Source organism: Chenopodium album, chromosome 20, assembly GCF_948465745.1.
Source record: "Chenopodium album chromosome 20, dcCheAlbu1.1, whole genome shotgun sequence".
Taxonomy (NCBI): Eukaryota; Viridiplantae; Streptophyta; class Magnoliopsida; order Caryophyllales; family Amaranthaceae; genus Chenopodium; species Chenopodium album.
The window spans coordinates 41,442,924-41,469,309 of NC_137853.1; the positions used below are offsets into that span (position 1 = coordinate 41,442,924).

At 34.8% G+C, this 26,386-nt stretch overlaps 2 protein-coding genes and 1 pseudogene across 3 annotated transcripts; 2 read left to right on the forward strand and 1 right to left on the reverse strand.

Annotated features, from left to right (window-relative positions):
- Window positions 1–1,795: 1,795 nt before the first annotated feature.
- LOC145599000 (bZIP transcription factor 53-like) lies at window positions 1,796–3,085 on the forward strand. Its single transcript, XM_081655413.1, has one exon. It carries the CDS (start codon window positions 2,275–2,277, stop codon window positions 2,698–2,700), a length of 426 nt encoding a protein of 141 aa, XP_081511539.1. The 5' UTR covers window positions 1,796–2,274; the 3' UTR covers window positions 2,701–3,085.
- Window positions 3,086–12,192: 9,107 nt separating this feature from the next.
- Window positions 12,193–22,090, forward strand: LOC145598166 (putative glutamyl endopeptidase, chloroplastic). Its single transcript, XM_081654479.1, has 15 exons — window positions 12,193–12,598; window positions 13,202–13,418; window positions 14,007–14,117; window positions 15,245–15,290; window positions 16,571–16,680; window positions 16,773–17,276; window positions 17,674–17,802; window positions 18,330–18,629; window positions 18,732–19,190; window positions 19,310–19,375; window positions 20,030–20,090; window positions 20,422–20,571; window positions 20,680–20,817; window positions 21,051–21,355; window positions 21,725–22,090. Coding segments are annotated over exons 1-15 (2,889 nt in total). The 5' UTR covers window positions 12,193–12,306; the 3' UTR covers window positions 21,726–22,090.
- A 2,594-nt stretch (window positions 22,091–24,684) lies between these two features.
- On the reverse strand, window positions 24,685–26,386 carry LOC145598475 (uncharacterized protein At4g26485 pseudogene; annotated as a pseudogene). The gene is made up of 2 exons (XR_014103564.1): window positions 26,267–26,386; window positions 24,685–25,640 (listed from the first exon to the last, which is right to left on the reverse strand). The product of XR_014103564.1 is annotated as an uncharacterized protein At4g26485 pseudogene (transcript).

A 26,386-nucleotide genomic window follows, 5' to 3' on the forward strand; every position in this document is an offset into this window, starting at 1 on the left:
GTACGGTACACCCGGGTGTATATAAGAATGATGAAGGTGTTTCAAACTTGTCAAGAGAAGAAATACTACTTAATTATGCAACTTTAGTTTTTAAAAACTATAATCAATAAAGAATGGAGTAATATATATCATTACCAAAAAATAAACATGTCCAAAATGTAAATTATATTTAAATGTATAATTAAGAAGACTAATACGTAAATTACGGAGTCTATGAAGAAAAGTAAACCAATAAATAAAAGGATTATTCACCCCTTGTTCCTTTTTTCTCACCCAAAAAAAAAAAAAAAGGAATCTGAAGTAGAATACACGGTAATGCAGGCACGAAAGCTGACGTCATATAACATGCTGCACTACCATTTGGCATGTGCCAGCCAAAACTTGCCAAATGTACCACTTTTTATTTTTTATTTTTTTTTCTTTTTTATTTATTTTCTTATTCTTGTTTTTAATATTTCTTGCTCATATTGGAAGATTTCTTACCCACCTAACATCCATGGCCCCTCCTAATGTGCGCATCACATAATGACATATTGACATAAATAATACCGATGCACTTTGTATTAAAAAAATAAATTCCAATGTGCTCCACCTTTATATTATAAATAAATTACAGTAACAAAATATTTTAAATTGACAAAAAAAAAAAGGATAATTTGTTTTGACTAAACAAACAAACCAACCAAGGGAAGTACTTTTATTAGACTCAATCTTATCTAGAAACATTTAGTCAATTTTCTTGACAAAAAATTCAATGATTAATATTTTGTATCGTTAATAAAAACTAATCCGTATATCGGATAAAATACTAAGATAAGGACAACTAACTTAAAAAGGCAAAAAAGCCTAAGAAAATTATACTTTCACAAGTTTTAAAATGACAAAAAATTGTTCAAACAAATATGTATTGAGTAATTAAAAATTTGTACAAAATAGAAAAATAGCAATTATAAATAGGAAAATGATAAACATAGCTCTCAGGATTATGTATAAGAAACTTAAAAAGGAAAGATTGAGGAAAAATTAACATTAATTGCACCGATCTGCGCGTGATTTTGTCACGAATTCTCAACTTAATTTCAATTTAAGAAATACTCCCTCCGTCCCTAAATTACATTCCTCTTTGGAAATTTACACGGGAATTAAGGAGGAATGAGTAAGACAAATAACAATGATTAGATAATGCTATGGGAAGTACAAAGATAAATTAGTTATTACTCATGACATGTCATCAATCCTTTGCAAAAAAAAAGGATCAATCACATGCTCCTAATTGAAAATTTTTAACCAATCATATTCATTGTAATTTGGCACATGGATTATGAGTGAGATAGGTAAGGATGAGTGTGAAAGCATTAAATATAAAACAAAAAAAGAGAGTTGATTTACTAAAAAAAACTTATCAAAAATAGAAAGGAGGAATGTAATTTTGGAATACCAAAAATAGAAAGGAGGAATGTAATTTAGGGACGGAGGGAGTATATTTAATCTTAGGACTACATATATCATTACTCTTATAAATTAATGCAATTCTTAATATGAATTACCGATTACGGAGTACAGTACATAATTAGATTTTATAAGATCAGATTATTAGGAGTATTTAAAATAGGCAAATATCTTGTAGATTAAGGGTAAAAATTTGATGACAACCAAGATCTTAACAGCTAGCTAAAATATGTCAATAAAATAATAGGAATATAGGATAGGATAAGCAGCTTCCAAGAAAAACAGGAAAAAAAGCCCTTGAAAATTCTATAAAAACCGAGCTATAACCTTTAACAAAACCTTCTTTCTTCCTTTCTTTGCTTTGATTGCTTACTTTGCGTTTTCATCTTCTCTCTCAGATAAGTCTTTATCTTTTCTCTCTTTTTCCAACTTTCTTCTTTCTTCAAATTCCTTATTAAATCCCCAAATTTCTTCCCCCTTTTCTTTCTCAATTTGTTCTTGTTTTTAAGATCTAGGGTTTTTTTTTCTGATTGTATAGTGTATGGTTTGAAATTCAATTCAATGTTTTTCGAGCCTATATGAGCTACCAAATTCAGATGCGGAGGATTCGAATTCTCCATTCATTTTCAGTTGTTTTCCTCTACTGGTTCTACGTTTTCTCATGAATTAATCGCTTCAATTTCATAGATTTAGTTGTTTTTTTCTAGATTTTTAGATTTCGTCAAACCCTAACCCTAATTTCCGATTTCCCCCAAATAAAATCCCTTTTTTTTAGAGGAAAACAACCGATTTTCCGAATTTAGTAGAAGTTCTGTGTGATTTATAATGCAGCAATCGCAGCCGGTGAGTTCCGGGTCGGATTCTGACCCGAGGTACGCGAATATGGATGAACGGAAGCGAAAACGGATGCTTTCGAACCGCGAATCGGCCCGAAGGTCGAGGATGAAGAAGCAGCAGCATTTGGATGAGCTATTAAAAGAAGTGAATCAGCTAAAATCTCAGAATTCTGAGATTGCTCAGAAGACGGATGTTGTTACACAGCATTACATTGCTGTTGAATCTGAAAACAATGTTTTGAGAGCTCAGATGATGGAGTTAACTGATAGATTGAGATCTCTGAATTCTGTGCTTCAGTTTATGCAGGATGCTAGCGGTTTCGCCATGGATATCCCTGAGATTCCTGATAGTTTGCTTGAGCCGTGGCAGCTCCCTTGTCCCGTTCAAACGATCCCGAATGTGTTTCAATGTTAATGATAAATCAATGGTGGGAGTAGACGATTAATGTGTCTGTTTTCGAGATAATCTCGAATGCTTAGTAACGATCAATGGTGGCGAAAGATGGGATTATTATTTCGTTTTCGATTGCGAAGAAGGTTGCTGCTGTTTAATGTGGATGGATTGATGTTTAGTAGCTTGTCAAGTTTGTGGTTTTGGTGATTTAAGAGTCTTAATTGTGTTGGTGGTTGTTCTTTAGTTTGTTATTAGGTGTTTGATTGTAATGTGTTTGTTGCTTCTTTTATTCAAGTCTATTGGTGATTGTGTTGGAATAATAAGGTTGATCATGTAATACTATATTTGGTTTATGTTTAAATTTAGTTCTTGATACTTTATTTATGAAGATTTTATTAATTTGCAAGATGATTTCTTTGGTTAATGCTAATGTATGTACTAGTCATTGGTTCATTCATCATTTGAACAACCTTGTAATTTCTCTAATGAACGCGATTTGGGTACATTGGTTCCTTTCGGCTGCCCATGTACCAAGCTCTCAAACAAATTGTGTTTACTCAAATTTTGCATACAAAGTTTATTGCTTGAATTGAGCAAAGATAAATCCATTTCGAAGATAATTTTTTGCTTTTAATTGTGGCATTCTTAAAGATTGAATTTTGTGAGCATCTCTAACATAATTTATCATGGTTTTGGACTTGAATTAGCTATAAACTTGTACCATGTTGAGGGAAAGTGATATTTTGAGGCTTTATTCAAATGTTGTATTTTGCTGGAGAGCACCACAAGATCATGAATCTTGTGGTATGCTCTTTTAGCATAAATGTGCCTTTTATTGTAACCACTTTTGGTTTCTTAAGAGGGTGAGGAAACATGAAGAGGGACAGATCTTTTTACACACCACTAGTCCATTATAATGCTTTAAGGTGGAAGAGCTTTATGTTTCAGTGGATTGGCCTTTAAAGCTAATTAAAAGGGTTTGAAAAAGAATATCCTTTATATGCTTAGCGAGCTATTGATGATTTGTTTTTAATTGTGTTGGCATATTTATAATCACTATTTTAATCACGTTTGTCAATACACAAATTCATTAATATGACTTTTTTTTTTTTTTTTTTTTTTTTCATTTACATAAGAAACATAGTAAAGAGGAGTATGTGTATCTTGCAAAGAATTAATGTTAAAATACGAGAATTAAAAAGATAAAACAGCCCTTTACATGAAATGATTGGATTCCGACTATCACTTGTACTTAGCATTTCATAAAATTGCTAGCCTGATCCTAATATATATAAGAAGTGGCTTTGACTTCGGGCAATAGGAGTAGGTTTGAATATGTTTTGTTTTTAAACGTCAAGTTAATTGATCCGAAGGACTCAAAACAATTCGAAACTCATTAGTGGGCAAGTTAGCATTAGTCAAAACTTTTGTAAACTCTTCAAATTACTCGTGTTGTACTTGTAGTAAGTTTCCAAAACCATTGTGATTCATGCTTATAATCTAATGGTTTAGATAGAGCCACAGAGATATTAATAACTGTGTTGACTCGACCTACCCCGAAAGTAACCCAATTTGAATTTCGACAAACCCAAACTAGACTTGGTCGAAATTGACCTAGTACCCATTTCAACTCCTCTTGGTTCATGTCATGAAAGTGAATTGAGGCTAACTTTCTTTTTCCTTGTTTCATCCCCCCCACCCACAACAATAAAAGAAGAAAAAAAGTGAATTAAAAGGAAAAACCCTCCAACGTTTAATATTGCCCCCTTCGTAGTTTTTTCACTGCACCCCTCTCTCTTTCCCTCAATCTCCTCCATTGAATTCTTCGTTGAAGCGGCTTGTGAGCTTTCTTTCCTCCATTGAAGCAGCTTCTGAGGTAAGACACTTCTTTTTTATCGTCGAATTTTAATTTCACAATCTAGGGTTTCGTTAATTTAATGTCAGTGTACTCTATTTAGGGTTCGAATCACTGAACTATTACTTTGATAATTAAATCATATTTCTTGCTAATGTGTTGCAGGATTTTGTTTATACAATTCTTTACTATGAAAATGCATAATTAACGTGAACAATTTAGGTGAAAAGGGTCTTTTGGATGAATACCTTATCAATTTTTTCGAGCAATTTAGGTTTTGTTCTTATCAAATTACTAAGTAATTTTGTTACAGATTGATATTACATTCAGAGCTCCTCTGAAGCATTAGAAAATGGTAACTTTCATTCGTAATTCAATACTTTTTGGACTAACCTGTATTGCTGAATAAATTTAATTGAGGTCCATGCTTTATTTTTGGTGTTGGCAGCTATTCTTCTCGTATTTCAAGGAAATCGTGGGGCGTGAAGTGGTTGTGGAACTGAAGAATGACCTCGCGATAAGGGGCACCCTTCGTTCTGTTGATCAATACCTCAATATCAAGCTGGAGAATACTAGGGTTGTTGACCAAGACAAGTATCCTCACATGGTATCTCCTGCTCCCTACCATTTGATTTGTTTCCTTGAATTTTTCACACCCTTTCATATTTTGTATGATTGTATGGAGTATGTTGAAACTTTATTAATCAACGAGGCAATGATTTTGTGAGGATTGTGGAGCTAATGCTCCTTTGTGTTATTGATCTTAACATTTTGTTATTACTTCAGTTTTCACTTTGCGTAGTAATTATTGATAGGTTTTAATCAGGGATGAAATATTGCGTTCATTTTCTTTTTCCTTAGACATTTGTATATGAATGCATTAGTTTGAATGATGTATCCTAGGCTGCGTGATGCTCATATATGCTAGAGTCTGCTGGCCTGTGAACTTATTTTATCCCTAGATGGATTTCAGCGAGGAACATGCATTTCATCTGTTCTTCTTTGACATCCCCAAACCTCTCTATTGACTTTATTTGGATTGGTGAATGCTTTAGATAGTTTCAGACCTTTCCCTTATCCAGTCAATTTGCCTTGCTTGATGGTTTTAATTAGCTGTAGAGTTCACATTTGATTTCTCATCCCCTGAAGACACTGTTATCATTTTTACCTTTAGTAGTCTCCTTTGTCCAATGGTCTCTTGATGATCTTTTATTTCTTTATCTTCTCTTAGCTGGTAACTACACAGGGTGTTGGCTAATCTATGTTATGAGTTGGCTGTTCACCCCTTTAAACATAGATACACAGATCTTCTACTGTAAGTATCCTGTTAGGCAAGAAGTAGCTTTGCTAGTTAAGAGACATGATTTAAATTTACCAATCACCCTTGTCATACTTGTGCTAAAACCAATTTACTTGGGTTCTGACTTGGGATATTAGTTGGACTTGAGAAGGGAAAAAAAGGACATGGTATTCTTTTGCTCTTTGTTTTGGCAATTCAAGAAGATTTGTTCCGGGGAAAAAAAATCACAAATTGCTTTCAGTTGGAATTGGACCATAATTATGCATGGAAATGGAATGGATTTTTTCATTTTTATGGCTAACTATCTTTGTGGTACTGACATTGGCCACATTGGTTGTGGGTGGGGGTGACGGTTGTTGTTGGTCAATGAGAGAATTGTATGCAGAAAAGGTGCTGTGGCTGCATTTTCTGCTGTGAAGTACTTTCTTTCTCTAAATAATAAGCAAGTTTTTCATTTTGGCCCCGTTCATTTTGATGGAAAACATTTTTCATGGAAAATTATTTTCTAAACAATGGAACATGATTGGTGAAAAGGTTTTCCTTTGTTTATCATAAAACTTTTGAAGAAAAATAAGAATGGAAGTAAAAAGAGTGGAAGGATAGAGGAGAGAAAATAGAGAAATGAGGAGTAAAGAGGAATACGTGGCATACCATCTTACAAAAGGAAAATGCCCAAAATGGTTTTCTTTCGTTAGAAAGTAACGTTCCACTTATGGAGTTATGGGAATTCTTTTTTCCAACTATAACAAAACAAACAAAGGAAAATCATTTTCCATGAAGATGTTTTCCACCAAAACAGATTGAGCCTTAAATGAAGAAGTGGATTAATTGTAGCTGAAAATTAGCGTATAATATTTATTTTTGGCAGCTGTGTCCGGATCTGGAATTTTTTGCACCTTCAACCATGTCTCTGCTTAAAAATTAAATTATTTCAACGCTTAATTTTCATATCCCCACTCGAGTTGGAAATCCATTTCTGAGACTGAGCATCATAGGTTTAGTCCGAGCCTGCTCTAGACAAGTGAATGCTGTCATCGCCTTATAGGCTAAAAAACATCTCCCTTATCAAGTATCAATAGTTTAGCTTTTATATTGATGCAACTGTGATGTCATGACATGAATCTCAATCCCACTAAACAAGACTTATAAGATACTGGAAAATTTGTGGAATGGGGAAGTAGAGGAGGTTGTTGTAGAACCTTTTGGAATATTTGGTTGTATCGGAAAATTCCAACATTCTTGGGAGTAATCTAGAATTCTGTCTAAATTATCCTTGGGATGTGAAGAGTTGTCTCAAAGGTTACTTCGGCATGTATTGACTATTGTTTATGGTGCTGCTTAAAACATATTCAGTGTGAGTGGGTTCTTAATTTATAGTATTCTACTATGATTTTTATCAAGGAGTTTTATACTGCCACAGTGCTGTATTTTGCTATATCATGAATTGAGGGGAAATGTGCAGATCTGCTGTTGTAACTACTAACTAACTACTAACTAATTCCTCTTTACTAAGACATATGTGTAGTAGCTTCTATAAGTAGAGATCAACACCAGGCTACCAGCTTTTTTTTGGACAATTAGCCAAATTGTAAAATACGGAGCATTAAATAGGGAGATGATAAGACATATTCAGTAGACCCGTGTCCATTTTTGTGGATGTGTATCAAATCACTTTAATTTCTTTCATTTGTGGCTGATATCAACTTAGGCAGATTGAGGGGAATAGGAAAATTAGTAAAAGCTTCTTTGTGCTTTTCATTTGCCTTGTGAAATTAAAGCGAAATGTCAGTTGATTTTTCTCCCATTTTTTTCCATGAAAGCTCGGCCTTTTTATTTGCCTTGGAAGAGTGGCAACAGGACATTTCTGGTTTTCGCAAATCTAATCATCACATTGTATGATCACTTTGGATTCTCTTCTTAGTTTGGATCTTTCATATCACTGGTGATAGTCTTGGTTGGCAGGTGGAGCTAGCCACTGATAATGATGATATTTGTTTGCTTTCAATCATCAGTTTCAATTCCTTTGGCTACAGAAATTGACAATTATACTTGTTTTCTGCAGTTATCAGTGAGAAACTGCTTTATTAGAGGTTCAGTTGTGAGATATGTTCAATTACCACCAGATGGAGTTGATGTTGAGTTGCTTCATGATGCTACTAGAAGAGAAGCTCGCGGTGGGTAAATCTGGCAATGGTGCAGACTGACTTTCCTTGTACGAGCTTTTGGTGGATCATTAGTAGGTGCCTTTATTCGATGCTCTGGACCTTCTTTATCTGTTCTGGGGCATGTTAGTTTACCAATTGTAATGATATCAGCTACATGACCTTATACATTTGTGATAGTGAATGTTTGGAAACGCTGATATTATGAGATATGCTTGCACAAGTGACATACTGAAGCTGTGGTTTTATGTGCATTTGTCAAGCCCATGTGCCAATTTTCGCTATTGTTTCTGTACTTTTGTTATCTTGGTTCCATCACTTCTATGTTATATGAGGGGCAAAGAAGAATGGGTGTGTAAAATCCATGACATCAATGTGTGCATTTCTTCAAAGTGCCTTAGTGTTTACTAGACCTCGACGCATGTTGTTACCGTGCCTATACTACTAAATACAAATGGCAATAGTGTTAGGCTGTTAGCAAACTCTCCCACCACGCAAATCCTTGGTAATTTTTTGTGAATGCAGTATAATGCAAGTGTAGAAGCTTTGGATCTAAATACCTCCCTTATTCCGCTCTTTATGTTGTTTTTCTCAAGGTTATTTATGTGTTGTTCTTATTTAATTGCGGTTATAATACATCTGTTATTACATGTGTCAATTTTCAAATTAATTTGCATGTAAGTCATGGCAAAGAGTGTCGTGCACATACGTTGATACATGAATACATGATGTGTTAAAACACGCCATGCAATAAATGACTAAACGTCCTAGCATGTCATCCTTTCGATATATCCCGGAGTAATTTAAGGAAGTATTTGCAATTTTGCATATGCGATACATAAACACCCTAGCATATCTATTTTTTTTTTGATATATCCAGGAGTCTACAAGGAAGGATTTATAAAATTCATCAAAGTGAAAAAATTGTGTTCAATTAATTAACACATTCATGATTCATCCACATCCGAGAAATATTTGTCTAAATCCGCTCAATAGCTTCCTTAATTCATACATTAATGAATTTACCAAACATAATAAAAGTTTAAAAATGTCAAAAATAACCAGAAAAAGGAAACCAAATATTCATCTTACCTTTGTATAGAACGGTAGAATAACTTTGGTAAAGATTTTATCCATAAATTAATCCATTTTTTTTTTTTTTTTTTTTTTATGGCAATTTATCAAAATCTTTTGTAAACAACTGTAAAAACTCTGCTATATGTAAATTATTATTAAGGCTTTATATTATCCATATACTAATCCAAATTTATCCAATACAATTTTCTGAAGTAATACAGTTTAATTCATTCTCTCTTGTTCATAGTACTAAACAGAGATGACGATGCAGCAGGAGGCGGCGAAGCAAAGGCGAGCACAGTCGAATAGAGAGTCTGCTCGACGATCAAGGTTAAGGAAACAGCAGTACATTGCTCAACTTGAGAGCAAAGTGAACGCTCAAAGTGTCAGGATGATGATGTTGAGTGATAAAATTCGGTCTAAGGATGCCGTCATTCAGGCTATGAAGGAAGCTACTGGGATTTACGTCGATGATAGATATACGGATCATAATCTGCTGCGCAATCAGTTTCTTAGCGATGTCTGTGAGTATGCCAAGGGGTTTACTGATGTCCCTCAGACTCTGATTGCTGAGCTTGTGAATGTGCGAGGTTACTGAAGTTCTAATGCTAAATTAGTCTTTTTATTAGTATTGCTAGTTATTATTATGATTTCTTGTACTAGTACGTAATAATTGATAGAGTTTATATCCGATTTTGGTACTCCAACCAAAGGCCTAAGCGAATGGTTTGAGTCCCAAAATTAGTTTTATATTATACTCGTATCATGACAAGTTTATGATTTATGTTTTTTATTTTTATGAATTACTTTACTGTAAGGGTCCAATTAAACAATAAATATTATAGTCAACTACTCGTCTAAAGATCTATATATACAAAATTACACACCGTACCGTAACTCTAGGCATCATCATTCTCATTGATCTTCTTGGCTCGGTTTAGACTTGACTTTAATTTTTGTAGAACGAAAGAGCTTAATTTTTTTCTTTTCTAAGAGATTAATCTAGTTTTTTACTCTCGAAAAAAGCAGAAAACTCTAGCAATTCAAACATAAATTTAAATCAAGCAAATTAAAACAAGCTAAGCAAGTGTAAAAAAAAAAAAAAAAAAAATCAAATACCAAGCACAGGATTGAGCATTTACATTAATATGATTATGTATATCAAAGATTCAAGGGTTACAATAGCTTCCCCCTACCCTTTTTAATTCGAGCATAGAAAAGATCGTTAGAGCCCCTTAATTTCATCACATAATAACATAACCCCGTGCATAATTTAATTGATCATCAAGATAAGCCCAACAACATCCTATAATGATAATAACAACTAGAGCAAATTAAATATATAAAGTATACAATAACAAAATAAAAATTACTTAAAATAAAACTTATAATAACTAGTTATCATAAGTCTTGCATTCATCTGTCTCAGGGTTATCCTTGCAATACTCCTCAAGGGGGTCACTATCCTTGGCCTTGTCCCTAGCATGGCTAGCCGCGGCACTAACTTCCTCCACCACGTCCCAAGCTGCTACACACTCGCTGCTGACCGGGTCATCCGAGCACGTCTCTTGAGCCTCCTTGATGCTCTTCTCCACATTATCCGAAAGCTTATCCGGTGCGGCTCGAACCGCCACCAAACGGCTAGCATGCATGTTACTTTTTCTTATGTACGTGACCATGTTACATAACTTTGGTGTCTCAAAGTTGTTGCTAGGCTTATTGGTTAGCAACAATTTTGGGCTCATAGAAACACTCATACTAGCCATTTTTTTTTTTTTTTTAAGGCTTGTTTTTCTTAGCTTATTATTTTTGAGATAATTGATTACTGTGATAAAGGAAATATAGGAAGGAGAAAGTTTGATATTAATAATGTGGATTGATGAGTGAATTTTGTGCACATATTTCTTATCATGATATAGCCATTAATATGCTCACACGTAGAAATGTGTGGGATATTTTCTTTATTTTTAAATTATTGTGGATCTTTTTGCTTTTTTCTTTTGGATGTATCATTGATTTTTATTCTATTTTGTTTGTTATTGGAGGTGTGGTTACCTACAATTACGTAGTAAATTTGAGTAAATGTTTTTGAATTTTTGACTTGTTATGATTTTTCTAGATATTTTGAAGAAGTCCATTTATAGGTAAGAAAATACATGTAACAAGCAAGTAATAGTGAATGTTTTCAAAAAAAAAAAAAAAAAAAAAGCAAGTAATAGTGACTAATTTCCTACAATAATATAGATATAACATTAGTCAAGTTCGAACCTATTTGATTTGATAAAAAGGAGATTGCGTAATCCAATAAATATAATAAGCCTGAAACATAGCCAAATACATATTGGCTCGACGCTTTACCTAACTCAACTCGATTATTTGGCATGGAACAAATATCGTTTTTCACCAAATCGTGACTCGTCTTATATTTACCACTGTAACTTATTAGTTACTCAATATATTATTGATTTATTATGATGTGGCTCATGTGAGTAACTTGTTCAACACCAACTCACCAAGAGAGTAGTGAGAGGTTGTTATATACACCAACACACCGTACACCTATGTATTTTGTGTCTCATTTTGATGATTGTTTTTATTTAATCATTCAATAACAAAAACTAACCTTGGGTTTGTTGGATGGACGGTGGACCCGGGTGTATATAATAAATTCTAGAGGGTAGGAGACACAAACAACCAAAATCGTTAAATCACGTGTCAAATAATGATTGTGTTAGAGATGTGAGATATTGAAAAATATATATGTGAAATATTTTCTATACATATCATTAAGAGAATAATATATTTAGTTTTATGTATATCAAATATATAATTTAGAGAAAATGAATTATATCTTTACTTCTTTAGGATTTATGGTTATACAAGTATATCTTTTAAGAAGATTGTTTCACATCTTATTGAACCTATGTTTTGTATAATTACTCTAACTATCGGTGAATAATTATCCGGTCATTCTATATCTCTTTCACCGGTGAATTTGCCATAAGAGACCAACATTCTCTCCCTACACAAGCATGCAAAATTACAATTGTTGTACAACCAGTTCTTTTTTATCTGGTGAATTTGATTAAGTAGATCAATGATTACAACATTTAAACCAAACCAACTTTAAACAAAACGAATCTCACTCTAACACTCTACTAGTAGAATAGTACACTACATTTTTTTTATGTAATCTTTAAAGAATAATTCAAATCAAACTTTACATTAAAAAGATGCGACTTCATAAAGTCTACCATCGTTTTTCTTCTTCTTCATTCATCATTCAACACCAATTCAATCGATTTTCTCTCTCTTTACCTTCATCTTCTTCATCATCTTCTCTCTCTTCCATTTCCTTTAAATTCCCAGGAATTCGAACTTCCCAACAATTTAGGACTGTTTCTGGGAAGCCTTTTATTAGTACAATGAGTAGACTTCAAAGTCTTGTTCCTGTTGAAGCAGTTTCTGGGGAATTTAAAGCTGCTGCTCCGTCTAATGGGTCTGCTTCTAATTCTCAATTAGAAGGTAATTTTCACTTTATTTTTTCTGGGTTTTGTTTGTTTTGTCTTGTTTTAATTTGGGTTTTCTTTTGTTTATTGGATTGAGCTATAATAGATTTTTGATTTTTTTTTTTAATTGAATTTGGCTTTTCTTTGGTTTGATTGGGATTTGGTTTGGTTTGTTGAATTGGGGAGGTTTTAAATTTTGTTGGGTTATAAAAATAGGAACTTGAATTGAGTTGAAGCTGAATTGGTGAATGGTGAAAATGAATTGGACTAATTGAGTTGAAGCTAAATTGGATGAATTGGTGGGAATTAATGTACTATGATCGTATTGTCAAAAAAAATTGTAATATGATTGAGATTGATACTAATTGTATTAATATGTAGTTAGGGTCAGGGTTTAACCATTGTCTTGGATAATTGGACTGTAAATATAGTATATTAGTATACGACATGTTTCATGCTTCTTTTTTGAATAGAAGTCTTCATACTAGTATAATTTGTTATTTCTAAGTTTTACATGTAGAACAAAAATTTGTTATAATAATAAACTCCTATTGGCCTTGTGTTGTTGGATGGTAGATGTATGGAGTATATATTAATGTGGTGCAAAATTGTTGTATAGATGATTTGGGAACAAATGGTGGCTATCAACTGCCTCCGTCTGAAATACGAGACATCGTCGATGCTCCTCCCTTGCCGGCATTGTCTGTTTCGCCCCACAGGGATAAGATTCTATTTCTCAAAAGAAGATCTTTACCTCCCTTGATAGACCTTGCTAAACCAGAAGAAAAGCTTGCTGGTATTCGCATTGATGGAAAAAGCAATACACGAAGTCGAATGTGAGTATTTATGTGCAAAATGCTCTATACAATCCCCTTTCATGAACACCCCTTCAATAAGATTTATTTATTTTGACAGAAAGAAATAATATCATCAATGAATAGCCACACGACATCTACAATAATAATAAAGATTTGTAAACACCAATTTAGGACTGTTAATCATGTATATGCGCTTCATTATATATATAATGCTTTCACATTGACATCCCACCAAAGCATATATACATTTGTTCAGAACCATACATGCTTTGGTTTTCTCACTCTCAATGTGTAGTTTAAGGTGTATTTTCCTTGTTTAAAATGTTGGCAGATAGCTATAGAGAAAGTTGAAATTTAAATAGTAGATAACTAGATAATGGTACTACATTAGCAATATCCTAGTGCCTTTCACGATGCTTCTTTAATATTTAATATGGTACTACTTAGCAACAAACAAGGAAATGATAGTTTAGTGACAATGTGACACGAGTGAGAAAATGCATGTTGCCATATTAGGATATCTGTATATGCTCAAGGCCTCAAGCTAACATTTTCTTTCTATCTGGTGTATATCACAAGCTGACAAGCTTAATCATTTGTGTGCAGGTCATTTTACACAGGTATTGGAATCCATCAATTGACAAGTGATGGTACCCTTGGGCCAGGAAAAGAAGTACATGGCCTACCCGATGGTGCAAGGATCAATTTTGTTAGCTGGTAATCTGAGCAATTCCTTAACATCATTTAACTAATTATGCATTTACTAGAGTTCAGGTGCACTAAATGCTGATTTAAATAAAATTGACTTGAAGAGTTGTGTGTTCATTGTGATAAGTCAGTGAAATTGTTTTTCTATTAAGTGATGAGATTTACCTACTTTTATTACTTTGCTGTTAGGAAGTGATAGAATGGTACCTATGTGAAAAGTTGACGAAAATTTTCTCTGCTGGTAAAAGCTCTGGTCTTTTGAACTCAACAAAAAGCTAGTTTTAGGCCAGAAGTACATTGATAGTTTGCATGTTGAAAAGCTTTAAATGTTGTGATGTCTTGGATGTTAAAAGCTTAGTTTCAATAGCTATCTACTGTTCAGGGCCTCAATAATTTCTTAACGATTCTCCAAACGTGATGAGATGCATGTAATTATATTAAAGCTGTTGACAACAAATTTGAATTTTGTACTACCTTAGTATGGTCTTGTGGCTACTGAGGCCCTTACTTCCCCCTACAAACTCTTCTTTCTCATATCCTTCTTCAGGAAGAAGTTACCTCATTTTGATTTTTTTAACAAGCACAATCTTTGGTCTTATAGTACTGAGGTGTGATACTATGTGATCAATATATTTATGATTATTTATGTTTCTTGGACATAAGATTCTATTAATGTGCCTAACCTGTGAAAAATATTTGTGCATCACATAGATAATTACAATAAGGGGGTTTTGTTTTAATGAGGCTGCAAAAATGTGTGTGGTTTGCTGGTTCTCTGAAAAACTACCCATGGGATTGTGAGTTTAATTGGAGAATTTAAAGTGCTAGAATGAGGGTGTTAATAAATCTTAAGTAATCATGTTGTTGCTGCTGAGAGAATATACATGTGATTCTGATGGAGCCTTGAATGCCTCATTTTCTTCTGCAGATGAGTTTCTCAGAACTCACAATGTAGCTTCATCTGTATATGATGTATTTGGCTCCCAATAAAAATAAATATGTTGTGTATGGTGTTTAATTCTTTTTTCATGGACAAAATTTTCTGTGTACCTTCCCTTCCCCCTCTTCCATACAAGTATACAACATAACTTATTGCCTTTTATTTGTCTGACTTTCTCTTTATGATGATTTTCCAGGTCAAATAATGGTCAGCATTTAGCGTTTTGTGTCCGAGTTGATGAGGTAACCATCTTTCGCTGGTCTTCTTGCTTGTTGCTGCAGAATCTTTTAAATGTGCAATTATGTTTGCCTACTGTTCCCTTTTCCACTTCCTGCATTTAAAGCTATTTATTTCTTTTGTATTTTGTATTTTTTATTTATTTTATGTAATTAGATTTTTTCCCCCAATACGGTACACATATATTTTCCTTTTCAATTCTATTATCTGATCACTCTTCGATTTCATGATAATATTCTGTTTATTTTTGAACTTACTGCATGCTAAAAGGTAAATATTCTGAACGTTATAAACTCCTGGTGTGACCATTCTCCAACCCATCTGATGCATATTTTTTCTTGTAACCTGTTGTCTGGCACCCACTACCAAAATACTTTATCTTTTTTCAGGCTGTATCATATTGACCTTTTGCACTATTCACATACTCCACTTTGGCCATATATGGTTATTTATTTATTTATACTAAGGATATTAATGTATCTTAAGACATGATTACGAGGGGTGATAAGTCATAGGCCAATGCATAAGTTATAGATGGCTCCGTGAACCAAGTAGGCCTCCTGGGGTCTGTTGGATGCCCTAGGAAGCGCCTCAATGCCGAAGACAAAATCTGAAGGCAATATTGGACTATTTTTGGAGATTTCGAGATCCGGAAAACTCAAGTGATGACTAGGGATCCCAGGGTCATATTATGTTGTTTGAAACTATATATGCCCACTAGTCGGTCACATAAAGACCCATGGTGATCCCGAGTCAATGACAGGATGTGTGGACGTTACTGACTAAATTGATAATTATTATGCAAAGTGGATGGTTCCAACCATCTAAGTGGCCTCCTAGGGTTTCGTTTGGTCCATGGAAAGCACCTCATCCTCTATCCCTTTCAGTCCCGAAAAAGAATAAAATTCTCCACAATTGAAGGCTAATCCACGCTTTTCGACCAATTTTTGGGAAAGGTTTTCAGAATTGAATTGGATGTGGGGGTCATCTCCCGGTATCATAAAATTTAGGTTGGAACCATGGCAGACCTACCAATAGATCTATAAAGTTTCCAGAATGTCATGTGGGATTTTGTTCGATTCGTTTCAATATATATTTCGAAAATATCAACTTTTTATAATCTTTACTTGTAGATAACTAAAAGATACTAATGGTCGGACAATGTTGGCAAATGTAAAAGTCAATATGGTTAAATTACATAAATCAGAGGAAATTTATTTTTCATGTAGTTCCATAATTGCAAGTCCAGTTCCATTTTGACTGACATGACTATTGTTTGGAGCAGGATCTTGGTGGCAATGGCAAGCTTCAGTTGTGGGTTGCTAATGTGGAAACTGGACTGGCTAAACCCCTGTTCCAATCAGCAGAAATCTATGTAAACGCTGTGTTTGACAAGTAAGTGTCTTTATCACTTAAGACTTGTCAAATTGATTTATATATTATCTGAAGCTTTAGTTGACAGTTGATATTTCTGTGTTCCGTATTAGTTTTGTCTGGGTGGATGACTCTACTTTACTGGTTTGCACCATTCCATCCTCTCGTGGTGATCCGCCTAAAAAGCCTCTACTTCCTCCTGGCCCTAAGATTCAATCGAACGAGCAAAAGAATACTATACAACTAAGAACCTTCCAAGATTTGCTTAAGGATGAATATGATGAAGATTTGTTTGATTATTATGCAACTTCACAACTTGTACTGGCTTCTTTGGATGGAACAATGAAACCTTTTGGGCACCCAGCTGTGTACAAATCGCTGGACCCTTCACCAGATGATAAATACATAATGATAACTTCAACCCACAGACCATACTCTTATGTAGTACCTTGTGGAAGATTTCCAAAGAAGGTTGAATTATGGACAGTTGATGGAAAATTTGTTAGGCAACTCTGTGATTTGCCCTTGGCAGAGAATATTCCTATTGCCCATAATAGTGTGCGAAATGGGATGCGCTCTATCAATTGGAGAGCTGACAGACCCTCAACTCTTTACTGGTAATCTTCTATCTCTAAAGAAGACTCTAGTCCTTTCTTTTGTGAAAAATTATCAACTATGAGACATTGTGTTGTTAGCTATATGTTTCTGGTAATCTGGTAATGTGGGATGATTGAAGTATTCCGTAATATGTTTATCATTTTGTGGCATGTTAACTGCACCTGCCAGTAAGTAGCTCACATGGTAAACAGAAAAAGTGAACTTTGTGGTGTCTGTCTTTTGGCTTATAGAGTTAAAAAAGTCTTTCTATGGTTATTTCAGACGGTGGGTTTTGTGACTCGTGAGTTACACATGCCTTAATTCCTTGCTTTCCATTGTACATGCCTTAATTCCTTGCTTTCCATTGTTACTACAAAGATGAATTTATAAAAGATTTTGATTTCATTAAAATTGTAGGGTGGAGACTCAAGATGGAGGTGATGCCAAGGTGGAAGCTTCTCCTCGTGATATCGTTTATACACAGTCTGCTGAAGCAAGTGAAGGCGAAGAACCAACTGTCTTACACAAGCTTGATCTTCGATATGGGTATACTGTAATGTGATATTTTTGATGTTATTGACCCCCCCCCCCTTCCCCCTGACTGACAGCAATGTTGTTGCTACTGTGTTTGTTAATATAATTCTAGATTTCATGCATTGTCAAAAGCTTTCTGTCTGTGAAGTATAGATTACTGTATTCATATGTTGTGGCATGGCATTATACACTTCTTTGGTGATCTAAACCGTGCTTAATTGGGTTGTAAACTATATTTTGCTACCTTTGTATTGTTGTGTATTTTGTGTGATTGCGACTGTGGGCTTTTTTATGGCATAACATGACAAGTTTCTCTTGTCTTTTCTTTCAAAAGTAGAAATCTGTTTTTTCAATGAATTAAGTGCTAGCTTTGTGCTCAAACAACCTTTGGGATATGCCATAGTATCTAACAAATGGAAAGTATGTCTTCAGTAATTGTTGGTGAAAACATCCTCTATTTCCTCATTCATTTTTGTTTTGTTTTTTCTTAATATGTGGTCAAAGGCTGAAATTTTGGCAATATTTCCATACCTTTGCAGGGGGATATCTTGGTGCGATGATTCTCTAGCTCTAGTGTATGAATCTTGGTATAAAACACGGCGTTTAAGAACCTGGGTCATATCTCCTGAGAGTAAAGATGTTAGCCCACGCATATTATTTGATAGGTCATTTGAAGATGTTTATTCAGATCCTGGTTCTCCCATGTCACGAAGAACTTCGTATGGAACATATGTCATTGCAAAGATTCGAAAGGAAGGAGATGATGCAACTTATTTATTGCTGAATGGTAATGGTGCTACTCCTGAAGGAAACATACCTTTCCTTGACTTGATGGACATGTAAGTGCTATGAGGTTAAAATGAATTCCCACAGTCAATGTCCGTCTGATATTAGTCTAATGTAAGGTGCTTTATCCTCTGTCTGACACGTAATTCTATCAGTAATTCAGGTAACAAGGAAAGAATATGGCAGAGTGACAAAGAGAAGTACTATGAGTCAGTTGTTGCATTGATGTCTGATCATATTGAAGGGGATATGTTTGTTAACCAATTGAAAGTACTTACTTCAAAGGAATCAAAAACTGAGAACACCCAGTATTATATACAAAGCTGGCCTGATAAGAAGCCATTCCAAATTACCAATTTCCCACATCCATATCCTCAGCTAGCTTCATTACATAAAGAAATGATCAGGTATCAACGTAGTGATGGGGTGCAGCTTACTGCAACTTTATACTTGCCTCCAGGGTATGACTCCTCGAAAGATGGACCTCTTCCATGTCTTGTCTGGTCTTATCCTGGAGAATTCAAGACCAAAGAGGCTGCTGGGCAAGTACGCGGTTCTCCCAATGAGTTTGCTAGCATAGGCTCTACCTCGCCCCTTCTTTGGTTGGCCCGAGGGTGTGTTTCATCCTCTTCGACTGAAGCTTTAACTTTCACAGTTCTTATTTGTCAATTTACTTGCTATATCCTTGTATTATCATCAGTTATATCAAGTCTTGTCTAATTTTCATCAACAGGTTTGCTGTTTTGTCGGGACCAACAATTCCTATCATTGGCGAGGGTGACAAAGAAGCAAATGATTTGTAAACATTCATGCTCTCCTTAAAACTTTTTGTTCTTTGCTGTACACCTGTAATTGTATCAAGTTCTTCTGAATTTACCATGGTATTTTGGGGGATTGTGGGGAATCTTGATAATAGAAGATATTGCTAAGGAATGTATGATAAATGTCATCTTCATGACTCATATATAAGTGGACGGAGGGTACTCATGTCTGACAAGGTTACTTGTATAATTATCAGACTTGACTGTTTTATTAGGAAAACTTCTGATTTGATCCAATGACATGTCAAAATTTCTTTTCTTGGGCTAAAATGTTTAGGATTCGACATGGGTACTAAAGGTGAGATAAAGAGTCCAAGTGACTTATCTCAAATTGAAATTTAACTTGTAACTAGACCTTGCTAATTGGTATTCCAAAAAACTACTAGCTACTGTATTACTTTAGGCCCTTCCTTGTCAAGTCACTTGTGGAAAAAGGAGTTCATTTTCAATATTTCAGTAATCTTTAAGTTCTTCAGCCTCTATATTATGATTTATGGAGAATATTGAAGTTGTTCCATTTAATTATTTTTTTAATCTAGTGTGCTACAATCTTTTATGGAGAGATCCTCATCTCTTTCTGTTTAGTCACTTGAACTTTTTTCACCCTTCTGGACTGAATATCTTTTCATCAGGTATGTAGAACAACTTGTTGCTAGTGCTGAGGCTGCAGTACAAGAGGTCATTCGACGAGGGGTGAGCTGGTTTGCTTTTATATAATTTTTCTTTTGTTATCTGTGAATTGAGCAATATGATTTCAGAAAGCTGGTACTGGGCTGTAATAGGATGCTGACTTTTGACTGGCCAGTCTATGGACCAGTCCCACAGCATGGCACGGTCCCTGCTTAGGGCTTGTGCTGGTCTTCGCAAAATGTGGCCCTTGCATGCCCCACCAAGGGTTGCATCATGCCAGGCTGAGCCAAATTTGTGCTAGGACTGGCCAGCCCATTGCCAGCTTTTATTGACTTGGATAAACAGAAAGTCGTGGTTAGAATACCCTTTGCTAAAACATTCTGTAATTTTAAAGGTGGCTCATCCCAACAAGATAGCTGTTGGAGGTCACTCTTATGGAGCATTTATGACTGCAAACCTCCTGGCACATGCTTCTCATCTTTTCTGCTGTGGAATTGCTCGATCTGGAGCTTATAATCGAACTCTTACACCATTTGGATTTCAGGTACATATTTTGTTTCCTGTTACTTGACAGTTGACACACTACCCTTGTATTCCCCTTACGTAATCTAATTCTGTATGTACTTTTAATATTTTGGTGCCAAACTTGTAGAACGAGGATAGAACACTTTGGGAGGCGACAAATACTTACATAGAAATGAGCCCGTTTATGTCAGCCAATAAAATCAAGAGGCCTATTTTGCTTGTTCATGGAGAAGAAGACAGCAATTCAGGAACATTGACAATGCAGGTATTTGCTTTTGCGTTACTTCTCTTCTTGCCTGGAAAGAAGTATAAATGAACTATACCAAACGCTTCCAAGAGCATTTCTTCAGATGTTCACCTATGCTGTTAGTTGAATGTAAAAAACTTATAAAATCATTTCTATTACTATTTACTTTGTAAACACTAATTCACTTTCATGCCTCCTGTCTGATGATGTATTAATTTGTTTACTTGTTACCTGCACTTACGATATTGCAGTCAGATCGGTTCTATAATGCTCTGAAGGGTCATGGGGCTCTTTGCCGCTTAGTAATTCTTCCTTATGAAAGTCATGGCTATTCAGCAAGAGAAAGCATCATGCACGTTCTTTGGGAGACAGACAGGTGGCTGCAAAAGTTTTGTGTTTCAAACACATCTGAATTAGATGCAGATGCTGGTTCCTTTAAGAAAGAAGATAGCACAGGGAATGCTGATGGCAAAGTGATTTCTGCGACTGGTGGTGGTGTTGCTGAGACGGAGGAACCAGAGAATGGAGAATACTCTCTTCAGAGGTCATTGTTATGGTAATTTCTGCCATCAGAGAACTTAAAGACTTCAATGAGACTTTTTTATATGCCAAAAAAATAAATAAATTATGTTCTCGGATGTTAGAGTTTATATCATACCTGAGTATGTGCCCAAGTGTTAAACTTAACTATTATATGAAAGTTTCTTCCTTTATGGTCCAAAATTAAATGTTGAGGTACACCCATGTTAGAGTGTTGAAAATCTAACTCGAGAACACTAGGTAAAATGAGGAGTCTCAGCGACAGAGATTTTAGATTTTTTTCCTTTACAATATGCTGCTGGTTTGTTTTTGTTGGAGATTTTCATGATTTTATCTCATCTGCTGACAACCTTTTATTTTCTCTTTCTGGATTTATTTTTTCTAGAATGAATTTAGAGCTTTGATAGTGACACTGAACGAGTTTGAGCTATGGCGAGCGTTCCCTGAAGAGAAGTTTAATAAGATGAAGTTCATGATTTGAACCGATGATTCATCCACTTTGCTACGCTGCTTGCTCTGCTTCAAACAGGCTGAAGGCACAATAGTATGAAAATTATTGCATTATACTTGCTCATTATGCAAAAGAAATGCAGTTCCCATTGAAAAGATTGTACTGTTTATTTTTAGGACATATTCAAAGACCAAAGTGCGATTTCCATTTGGGTGTAGCTCACCAGCATAGCACACAACCATCAGCTTACCTGCTAATGTATACGAAATATTAATAATAAAGCAAATATTTTTATTTATAGACCCTCCTGTCTCAACTAATGATGACATTGTCTGATTTATTCTTTGTGAGATCACAGATCCATAACATAAACAAGAACAAATTGAGGGTTCGACTTTATTTTGCCCTTGCAACGAAAATAAACCAACTTATCTATAAAAATATGTTAAACTATACGTCAAATATTGAAGATGGACATCTATACTTTTTCTAATCCTATGATTAAAATGTTATTTCGATTTCAATTACTATTCCGGTCAATGTACATTGTTAATGTTTAGTGTCCAATGCCTAAACCATCTTTGTAAGTTGTAATCATCCGACCAACAGCTCGTAAATTGTTTATAAGTCCATATAATCTTTGTAACCGTACCGGCACATCAGTAGCCGTTTTTATGCAACCTAGGCCTTGACTGTCATCATTTGAGTCATTTCATATAACCCTTTCCCTCTGTGTCCCCAATCCCCTCATTGAAGGCGCAAAAGTGCTGGTTGATTACGCAATACTGCATTAGGTAAGAAAAATTCCATGACTTGTCGTTTATCTGTGTTCATCGAATTACAAGTTCCTGAGTAAAAAACAAAAAAAATATTAGGGCTTTCAGAATATTCATCTGTAAATATGAATTTCCAGAATCCCACTTATAATCAAAGCCTAATTCTGCTTTCTCATATAATTTTTCTCCCTTCCCTCCTTTTTTAACATGGATTATATAACTTCAATTTTTTTGTACAATTTATTTTTTAGTTTCGTGTTTATATTACTGATATTTTAGAAATTTGGAAAGGAAAAAAAAAGGGTGATTTTTGGGGATTTGATGATGATTTTGGATTATAGTTAGCTATTTGCCATATGTTATTTGCAAAAAATAAATGAAAAGAAATGATTTTTTAGAAAATATGTGAACTACTTGCTCTTAGTAGTAGGAATTGTGCTGCTCTCTGTTGTATGATCATATGAACTGCTGACATGATCAGAAAGAGAAGATTGTATTGAAATTGTGAGAAATCATCAAGAAAGTAACAAGTATTGATCTTTCTGGTTAATTTTATGGTGTTGTTGAACTATTATTGAAAAATATGGCTTTATAAACTTGAACACATACATGCAGTAGGAGACGCAGTGGAGGACTGTAGCCTGTAGGAGTAGCGAGGTGTAATCACGATTTTCGGACGAGAGTTATCGTTTAGGGGTTGATGGATGAACTTAGTTTTGTATTACTATCTCTATGAAAAGAATTTGTGATTATGCTAGATTGTTTTAAGGAGACTATATGATGAGCAGTTTTTGGAAATAGTCATTGCAACTTTTTCGACCTTTAGGGATTTACAACTGAGCCTGAAGTTCTTCCAGTCATAATCTTCTCTCGTTTAACACTGTCAATAATTCTTTTGTTGAATGATCTATCAACAAAAGAATTATTGACAGTAGCTTCAGCTATAGGAAGTCCTGAATCCTTTTTTAGAAGTGTAGGCTATGAAACTCGGATCCTTCACTTGTTGCCTTGGCTTGTCGTAGTCTACCTGTGTCAGTCATGTGTGTGATTAAAGCTGACTGAAAACCTAAGAGAAAACTAAGTATGTCTTTGTTGGAATCCGTATTTGATTCTGACACTTTTAGCGTGTCTGAGTAACATAGGGTGTAGGATATATGATTTGGAGGTTCAGAATAACTGCCTGTCCAAAGGTTGCAATGAGATTATTTATGTCTTGGGAATACTATTATGATTATACCTTCTTACAAGTGATGCTGCATTCCTTAATATATCTGTATTTGATGATCACACTTCGGAGTTCAGAAGTAGAGAGTTAAATTAGGATTCAGTTCAGACAAGTAGTGGTGTTTAGTTGAAGAAGTCTGCTCAATATTTGATTTGAACTACTTTGTATGCTATATGAACTCATAGTTACTTGGCAGATAACAGTTTTTGCAATGGGAAGCGAAACTGAGAAGGAATACACTGCCTTTGAGGAGAAGGTGAAGCGAACTGTTTATCTTGATAACCTCTCTCCCCAAGTTACTGAAGAAGCACTCAGAAATGCATTTAAGCAATTCCACGGTACTCTGACCAACATCTGCTTCATCCCAAGCTACACAGAGCCCAGCTACAATGCCAAGTTTGCTCTTTTGGAGTTGATCATGCAAATATGACTGATGTTTCTGGAATTTGATAGATTGTTATCAACTCAACGCCACCTTTTCTAGAATAACTCCAATCACATGTAATTAGTGGAATGCATGCAAATTACTTGATTTACTGCAAGTAATAGCTTTGAGGTTTTTTATGCTGTCATTTAATTACTTGTAAAGAGGCAAATTTCATTGTCATGTTCATATAGCCAAGTGAACTTCTTTGATTACTATCTCCAGGTATGTAAAGGTAAAGTGCACTTCTTCGCTGAAATCATTAGTTTTTCGAGTTGTAATTCATTTCTTATTTTCTTTCATGAGCTCTCTCTTTCAAATAAAGGGTTTGCCAGAAAATCCAGCCAGGTGAATAAGTTATTGAGAGAAAAGCAGTGAGTTCAGTGCAATCATCGAAGATTGTTCGAGTACATTTGTTTGCAGACCTCAAATATGTTTCCATCTAGATCAACAATAGTCCAACATATATGTTAATTTGATAGCATTATACACCAATCTGAAAAACCTAGGATATGACTCATATGAAGAAATAAAACAGAGCAAAAGGACAATTCAGCAGTCCAAACATTCAGAAATTATGACAAAGCAGGAACCCACCTAATTATACATGATTCATTGGCCTCACCACATGCTCGTTGGGACGATGAACGATTATATACAGTTCAGAAGGTCATATCTGGAGACGGGAATCTCAACTAGTGATGGAGTCAAGGTGAAATATGAAGGTGGAAGCTAGAAACAACGGAAAAGAGTTATCTGCATGATAGCCATCAGCACGCTTGTTGGAGTAACCAGGGTAGTCAGTCCTACGAAAGGGCACCTTCTGATGGAAAACAAGCCCAGTTTTCGCAGCCTTCTTGGCCAAGTCCCACTGGCTATAAGGCTGCCCTTCCTTGTGGCTCACATGCACCTCCCCTGCTGGATTCATTAACAGCAATTTCGCGTTCATCAGGAACCCCTTCACCAGCTGCTTGTTCAGCTTGATTTGGCAAATGCTGTCTTCAGGAAACATAAACCCGACATGAGGGAAATTATAGATAACGCGATCAAACCTCTGAGTAGAGAGGAAGTAATGCTGGCTCATTTGAGTGGCATCAACCCCATGTAATACAATACATCCCCTCTCTTCCAATTCCCTTACATTATCAACTCCAGTGCTGTACTTCTTTCCTAACATCTCAAGAGAATCAAGAGATGTCGCGACCATATTGTATGCCGTCTCAAATGCTCTAGCTAAACACAAAGCAAATGAAAAATCTCCTTCTCCTACCAACAATATCTTCTGTGATGATGCATAATGCATTATCGATTTCTCTCCTTGTTCCCACTCATTTTCGCTATCTTCTTCATCAGATTCAGTTTCGACTTCCTCCTCATCTTCTTCTTTCTCCTCCTCTCTTATATTGGGAATTGGCATTGCCCTTTCTTTCAGTTTTTAAATGGTTCATGTATTTTCGGGCGAAAATGTTCCAAAAACAAATTAACACAAAGTTATTAAGAAGCAGCACATTCATAATTTATCTTCATCTCAACTCAAACAGTGCAATTCTAAATAACTTGATTAACAGCAATTCCCTAAAATAACAGGACAATATCATAATATACATGAAATCCTACAAAAACAGGACAATATCATAATATACATAAAATCCAGCTATCACAATTTTATGATATTTAATTATGCTCATAACTAGCAGAATCATCCATTAATTCAATCATGAAATCCTTTGAAATAACAGTAATTCTTGAATTTCAACGATTTCCAAACCAAATAACACTAATTCACAATTAATATAAAAGAACAGGATTTCTGCTATTACTATTGTGAATCATTTAGGCAAAATTAAACAAAAAAATTCAGATTTTAACTAAATTGTAGCCTATTTGAGTAGCGATTAATAATCCAAAAGTGATCTACTAGAAAAATGGGAGAAAATCAGAATTTCAAAGAGCTACAAAAAAGAATGAGATCAATATTATTGTAAATATGATTATTAAGATAATTAACTGAAGAAACAGATCAAATTTTGATTAAAAATTAGGGTTCTTACCAACTATAGCTTGTTGGAGCTCACAAATCAAAAAGGAAGAGAGAAAAGTTGTACTCGTAGTAGTGAAGTATCACTGTATCAGGGTAAGCTAACTTGGAATATGTGTTAATTAACGGTATA

What these genes read in the sequence shown, in the direction of transcription:
- LOC145599000 (XM_081655413.1), top strand. Translation starts at nt 2,275, where the DNA reads ATGCAGCAATCGCAGCCGGTGAGTTCCGGGTCGGATTCTGACCCGAGG.
- LOC145598166 (XM_081654479.1), top strand. Translation starts at nt 12,307, where the DNA reads ATGCGACTTCATAAAGTCTACCATCGTTTTTCTTCTTCTTCATTCATC. An exon ending in TTCTAATTCTCAATTAGAAG is followed by an intron (nt 12,599 to 13,201) that starts GTAATTTTCACT and finishes ATTGTTGTATAG; the next exon opens with ATGATTTGGGAACAAATGGT. An exon ending in AAGAGGTCATTCGACGAGGG is followed by an intron (nt 20,091 to 20,421) that starts GTGAGCTGGTTT and finishes GTAATTTTAAAG; the next exon opens with GTGGCTCATCCCAACAAGAT.